Source organism: Ruditapes philippinarum, unplaced genomic scaffold (genome assembly GCF_026571515.1).
Source record: "Ruditapes philippinarum isolate M1 unplaced genomic scaffold, ASM2657151v2 ctg22954_1_1_1_1, whole genome shotgun sequence".
Taxonomy (NCBI): Eukaryota; Metazoa; Mollusca; class Bivalvia; order Venerida; family Veneridae; genus Ruditapes; species Ruditapes philippinarum.
The window spans coordinates 199-7500 of record NW_026854966.1 but is presented as its reverse complement, the minus strand read 5'-3'; the positions used below and the strand labels follow the sequence as shown (position 1 = coordinate 7500).

General features: G+C 33.5%; 1 protein-coding gene across 1 annotated transcript in view; it reads left to right on the top strand.

Annotated features, from left to right (window-relative positions):
* LOC132741651 (transmembrane channel-like protein 1) overlaps nucleotides 1–6585 on the top strand; it is a 10168-nt gene extending 3583 nt beyond the window's left edge. Inside the window, exons 2-4 of the mRNA XM_060729870.1 lie at nucleotides 4325–4388; nucleotides 4838–4910; nucleotides 6374–6585. Of these exons, the coding sequence (XP_060585853.1) occupies nucleotides 4353–4388; nucleotides 4838–4910; nucleotides 6374–6570 (306 nt within the window). The 5' untranslated portion in view covers nucleotides 4325–4352 and the 3' untranslated portion in view covers nucleotides 6571–6585. The remainder of the gene's footprint in view (nucleotides 1–4324; nucleotides 4389–4837; nucleotides 4911–6373) is intronic.
* The last annotated feature ends 717 nt before the right edge of the window (nucleotides 6586–7302 follow it).

The following is a 7302-nucleotide window of genomic DNA, read 5'->3' as shown; positions in this document are numbered from 1 at the left end:
TAGGATGATTGTCCATATTGGGTAGAAGACCCCTATTGATTTTGGGGTCAAAAGGTCAAAGGTCAAGGTCACTATTACCTTAAAACTGAAAACTGTTTCCGGAGCATAACTTAAGTTCCATTTGACCCACAATGTTCAAACTTCATAGGATGATTGTCCATATTGGGAAGAAGACCCCTATTGATTTTGGGGTCACAAAGTCAAAGGTCAAGGTCACTATGACCTTGATACTGAAAACAGTTTCCGGAGCATAACTTAAGTTCTAATTGGCCCACAATGTTCAAACTTCATAGGATGATTGTCCATATTGGGTAGAAGACCCCTATTGATTTTGGGGTCGAAAGGTCAAAGGTCAAGGTCACTATTACCTTATAACTGAAAACAGTTTCCAGAGCATAACTTAAGTTCCAATTGACCCACAATGTTCAAACTTCATAGGATGATTGTCCATATTGGGAAGAAGACCCCTATTGATTTTGGGGTCACAGGTCAAAGGTCAAGGTCACTATGACCTTGATACTGAAAACAGTTTCCGGAGCATAACTTAAGTTCCAATTGTCCCACAATGATCAAACTACATAGGATGATTGTCCATATTGGGTAGAAGACACCTATTGATTTTGGGGTCAAAAGGTCAAAGGTCAAGGTCACTATTACCTTATAACTGAAAACAGTTTCCAGAGCATAACTTAAGTTCCATTCGACCCACACTGTTCAAACTTCATAGGATGATTGTCCATATTGGGTAGAAGATTCCTATTGATTTTGGGGTCACAAGGTCAAAGGTGAAGGTCACTATTACATTGATACTGAAAAATATGTTTCCACGCATAACTTAAGTTCCATTTGACCCACAATGTTCAAACTTCATAGGATGATTGTCCATATTGGGTAGAAGACCCCTGTTGATTTTGGGGTCAAAAGGTCAAAGGTGAAGGTCACTATTACCTTGATACTGAAAAGAGTTGCCGGAGCATATGTTAAGTTCCATTTGGCCCACAATGTTCAAACTTCATAGGATGATTGTCCATATTGGGTAGAAGACCCTTATTGATTTTGGGGTCAAAAGGTCAACGGTTAAGGTCATCCTTACTAAAAAAAAAAAATACTTTCGGGCATATAATGCTCCGCCTAGCGGTGCTCTTGTTAGAAATTGCGTCATTTTTTTATTTTTAGAAGTTATGTCATTTTTTTCTATTTTTAGAAATTGCGTCATTTTTTTCTATTTTTAGAAATTGCGTCATGTTGCTATTTTAAGAAATTGCGTACTGTTGCTATTTTTAGAAATATGCTTAATGTTTCTATTCATATATATACAAAATATATAAACAAAACTAATGTGAGAAGACAGACCAACTAAATTTATAAAAAGGAAACGTCAATATATGTTCAAACCTTTGTATGTTTGGGTTTAGAAAAAGTAAAAAGTCGAGCGTTGCCCCCGCCCGGCGGTGGCTCTTGTTTTACCTATATATTTGTATTTTACAGTCAAATAAAGGCTGTTTCCCCGAAAATGATACATGAATATTTTCTCCCAGTGTTTTTTTTCTTTATATAACTACTACCCTAAAACGGTACCATTCCCAATAGAAAATAGACATTAAAATTCCCAATTTCTAATGTTAAATTCCCAAAATGACTGTTCAAAATGCCCACAAGGCAAAGTGACTTTTCTAAAATCATTTAAATCCAACATATTCATATAAATCACCACTCAATAGTTCTATCTAGACAGTAGAAGCTGTTAGCTATCTTTATTCATGATGTATAATCTCATTTGTAGCTGAAAAAATGCATTAAAAAAATTCCCAATTTTAGTCAAAATAACGCATTTTTTCCCAATCAGTCTGGTACCGGCACTATTCCCAAAGTAGAGAAAAAAACGCTGTCTCCTGAAATGCCCTATGCATATTCTTCACTAGGGCTGGGTATTGATCAGAAATTTCCGATACGATACGTATTGCGATACAGACCAACGATACACAATACGTATTGACGATACAGTACAATGATGCTTCATTGTTAGGATGTACTTATTAAAAGTACTATTTACATTTCATAGATGCCCTGGTGAAATATTATTGAATCTTTCTTATATCTGTTTTAGATTTTGACTTTGTTAATGATGATATATAATACAGAGCAGGTGCATAGGTACCTTAATTAGTACATTTGAGATAATATTTTGAAAATGACATGATGGCCCCTTTTTTTAGATACTTAACAATTATTTTGAAAAAAAAATAAAAAGCTTTGTAGAGAAATAATTCAATGCAAAAATATAATTATGTAAATACTAGAAAAAGTTAACGCAGAAAATAATTAAAACATCACTATTATGACAGGAGTCTAGTTCTGTCTACAAGTCAACTGTTCTAAATTATAAGATCTTTATAATAAAATCAAATTTTTGTAGAATTTGAAATATACACGCTGAGAAAGTATTGGAACATTGAAAATTTTCTAACAAATCATGTTTTTTCTATCTTAAACGGTAAAATTACAATAAAAATATGAATATCATGTAATGATGTTGTGGTGTCGTAATCCGTAACGTACCGGGAAACGGTGTTTAGCTACGTTTTCACGCAGTCACATTTATTTAGTTAGCAAACCACATCTTGGAAAATCAATAAATTTGTAGGATTTATGTGTTTACAATATGTGTTTGATTAAATTACAAGTAATTTGGTCTAATACAAACTACTGCCGACCTGAAAGTATTTTTTACCAGGGTTAGAAATAGGAGATTGAATGGCTGGATAAATTTTGTCACGGATTTATCCGTCATTTTGTGTATTGACACATTCGTTGTTCCACCTGAACTAATTAATGCAGCCTTTCAAATATTGCTGAGGGCCTTGTTAACATTTACTTTAGAGAAAATTCCACACTTTTGACTTTCGTGCGGACATTTTAAAGACGATAGTTTTAATGTAAAGCCATCATGTTTATGGTAGCACTCCACAGTTAATTTCAAGTTCCTGCCGTCAATGTCTTACAAGCAATACGTCTAATAATTCTGATACCAAACTACACAACCTGGAAAAAGAAAACACATTTTGTTGAGAACATATATGACATAAGATTGCAAATCTACAAAGAAATTATCCCATCTGCAATAGGCAGGCAGTCAAAAAATTTGCAATTCATTCCGTTGAAGCCCAAAATCTACAGTGGCCCGAGACCCAAAACAACACATTTCGACCCTCTGGCAAAAAATATCTGCAAATATACAGGCTAAAGGAACACCGTCTCTGCTTTAGCAACTCCCTATACATGCAAAATAGCACAAAGAAACTAGTCCTCAACCTTGTAGATTTTTTGCTACTGCTAAAAGTTTGTACCCCCCTGTAAAATGACTTCTTTTTACCGTGCATGCTGTATAAAAGCAATGTTTACAAAAAATGGCGGCCTTGACATTCATAATCAACAGCATGTGATTTCTGGCCATGATTTCGAATTTGCCAGTGATCATATTAGATGTCACAAAAACAAATTTTATGCTGAAAATGCATTTTAAAGACAACCAGTCATTTAAATCCAGAATATTCACTATATCCAAGAAATCCTCCCTGGCCATTCGAAGCTGTGGCTTACATTACTGTGGTGTGCTACCTTAAAAGCTACACATTTTTATTAGGTTGTCTCCCTTTGTATCGGTATAGCTAAAACCCGATAACCGTACCGTATTGAAAAACGGAAAATCGATAAATACCGATTTACCGGTATATTGATCCAGCCCTATTCTTCACCAGAACCATGACTTAACAGCAGCTGACATCAGCTGGTTGATAAATTAACTTAAATTTAATTGACTGAATTTAGACACAAAACTGTAGCTTTCGATAGCCCCTGCTATATACCATGTATATTAAGTTAAACTGATGTTGAAAGTGGGTAAATTCCATTCTCAATTGTTGCTGGGACTTGATTTCAGGACAGGTTTTTCCCCCTTTTCTCATTTATCATGATATATTTTATCATGGTTGTTTTGAAAATTGGAAAATATATCACTGATGTGTAAATAATTAATTATTAGCACAACACTGGTTATTGTTTATTAAATATATTCTGAATCAGTGAAGTGTTGCAGAGTGACTAAAAAAGATATGATATGGCACTAGGTAATTATCAAATATTATATTCAGTATATTGTGCTTGATTTAATGATTAGCAGGGCATGATATTGGTAAATAAGTGAATAAAATAGATCTCACACTTCTTATCATTTCTTACTTGCAATGATATCATTTATTCTCTTTCCCTTTTAAAGCTGAAACACAGTCGCCAATACATAAATCTGATATTGCCTGTATTTCAGGAAAACTCAAACCAATATCAGAGCTACTATGGGATATTGGAAGTTGATTTGGTCAGATTTTAAGGTATGCATCTTGTTACACACTGAAGTCTTACAAACTTAATACATGTACATACATTTGAATATGAATTGTAAATACAAATCATTTATTTAACCTTAAAAGGCTTTAGATTTTGAGCTGAATGGTTGTGGTCACAGTGACCAGTATTTTACTAGCCTCTATCTGGAGAACACTAAGATCATAGATCAAATATGGCAGGTTGGTCATGAAATCTACAGTATGGATTTTCAGGTGATCCTCATCTCGAATCTTGCCTATTACCGTGAGTCTTCATTGGTAAAGTAATTGTTAACATGTATCATCAGTTGCCATTGATAAGTGGGCATACCTGGTCAACAAACATCTTTATTTGTTTTCCAATCTGCTTGTCTTGTTCCATTTTTTGTATTATTCCATTTCTATATACATGTATTTTATTCAACCATTTGTATTGTAATGTTATTTCTTTCTAGAGCTGGTATAGAAGATGGAGAGTAAAGAACCAAGAGACTGTTATATTCAAGACATACATTAAAAACATGGAAGGTAAAGCATTTTGATATTGAAGTTCATTCACTTTAACAATAGAATAAGTCCATTACATAGGTCAGCAGGGTATCGTATCTGTTATACCTGCAGATGTTATGTCTGTCAGTGTTGTATAAAAACCCTCAATTAAAACCACTATTGGGAATGGACCAAAGTGGTCTTAATCGCGGGGTTGTCTTAATAATGGATATTCATATCTGATTGCTTTCTTTGGTCTGATTTCAATTAGGGAGGGCCTTTGTCCGCCTTGTCATTTTTGGAGGGGGGGGGGGCTTTTTTCTGGGAGGTCTTTTGTCCTACACTCTGTAAAATCAAGTGTCATGCCTAAGAGCATTCAAGCAGATAATAACAACAAATATGTGATCTTGGTATACTTTAAAATTAGTGGTCTCAATAGTGAGTTCAAATAAAGAATAATTCAAAGATTAAGGACTGAATCTGGTGGTCTTAAAAGTGGATGACCGGGATGGTCTTAATTCTGGAGCATGTAACTATTGACATAAAGAAAAGAAAATTCTGTTCTTTTAAAAATTTGTCTTAATAGTGGGGTGGTCTTAAATCTGAGTTGGTCTTAAGTAGGGATTCTACTGTATAACAAACACAAAACAGGATGGTGTAATATAGCTTTATGGCATTCATAAAGATAAACTCACATCAAAGACTCAACAATAACTGAAATATCAACATACATGCATGGGCTAGCCAGAGGTGGTCTTATCAGTACACAGGCTGTCTTATCAGCACACAGAGGCAGGATTATCAATACACAGATGCGGGCTTATCAGTACACAGAGGCAGGATTACACTTAGGCTCTGTTTGGCCAAGTACACCTGATATCATGTTGTTTAACTCTTTAACAATTTCTTCAGATTCAGTTTCATTAGCATATATATAAAAGGAATATATTTATAAGCAAATCACAAAGATGATCTAAATGTTTGAGAGTCAATAGTTATCAAATTACAGAGCATTATTGTGGGTCACATTTCTATCAATGTCAGTAATGTGAAGGTTGAATACCTGATAGTTTTACCTATGTACTATATGTCAGGTAACAATGATCAGAAATTCGGGCTCATTGTATTTATAGGTAACTATTTGGATCAACAATCAGCTCATTTTTTGTATTAAAGGGGATATTATATACCAGCAATTGGTTTGTTACTTGTATTTAGAGGTTATTATGGATAAGAAATGGGCTCATTGTATTTAAGGGGAAGTTATAGATCCGCAATCGGCTTATAATGTTTGTATTTATAAATAATTAAGTATTAGAAATTGGCTCATTTTTTGTATTAAGAGGTAATAATGGATCAGTAATTTGCTTTTTGTTTATAATTATTTAAAGGGGAATTATAGATCAGCAATTGGCTTATTATTTGTATTTACAATATATGTGGCAATTGGCTAATTGTTTATATCAATAGGTCAGCAATTGGCTTATTTTTTGTATTTTTAGGTAACTATGGGTCAGCAATTGGCTCTTTGTTTGTATTTACAAGATGGATCATGTTCCTGAATGTTCTTCTTGCTGTCATGTGGTTGTGTCTGGTCATCTTTCCCTCAGCCATCTCCTTTAACTATGATAAGATTCAAGGACATTTTGCTTTTAAAAATCTGTTGGATGGGAAGGTATGTTTACTGTTAATCTTTTAGAGAAAAATTGTAAGCAATCTTCAAATATTAGGTGTAAATATTTTACCACTGAATGTAAAAAAAAAAAGGAGGAGGGATGTATTGGAATGTTTTAGGTTTTGACGTTGACAGAATACCAAATATTTTTAATAATTACCACTATGTTGCTTGAAAATATAACACAAAATAAATTGTTTTGTGTCCGGCTTCTCTTCTCAACCTTTTGTTTTTCATATACTTCTTAATGTTCCATATCTTGTTCTAATTAATTAAGGTTAAAATAAATATGTTTTATTGCTTAGATTATTATTGTGCCCATAAAGCTAGCTAAAGTCAGGAAGTAAGAAGTAGGGTTTTGGACAATGATCTAAGCCTAACTTCTTCTTGATCTTCGTGTTTATATTTCAATATCAGAAAATTCAATATGAAGTACATGTATCTTGGATGTCAAAATATAACACAGATTTTTCACCTTAAATTTAAAGTATTCAAATGTTGTGGGAACACTGGTTAAACATTTGTTATTTCTTGCTAATTTTGAAATAATCTATTATCTTTTGGTGGCAACAAAGATTTTTAAAGAAAAACAACAGAGGAAGGGCCCTTAACTTTGGGGTAAACAACAGAGTATGTTTACTAAAGGGGAAGAAATAACTTGATATAAATTTAATTTTGGAGTAGAATTTTAGGAATTTACCTCGGAAAACAGCCTCTGCTATAGCAGAAGAAAATGCCTTGCAAATGCATAAAAAT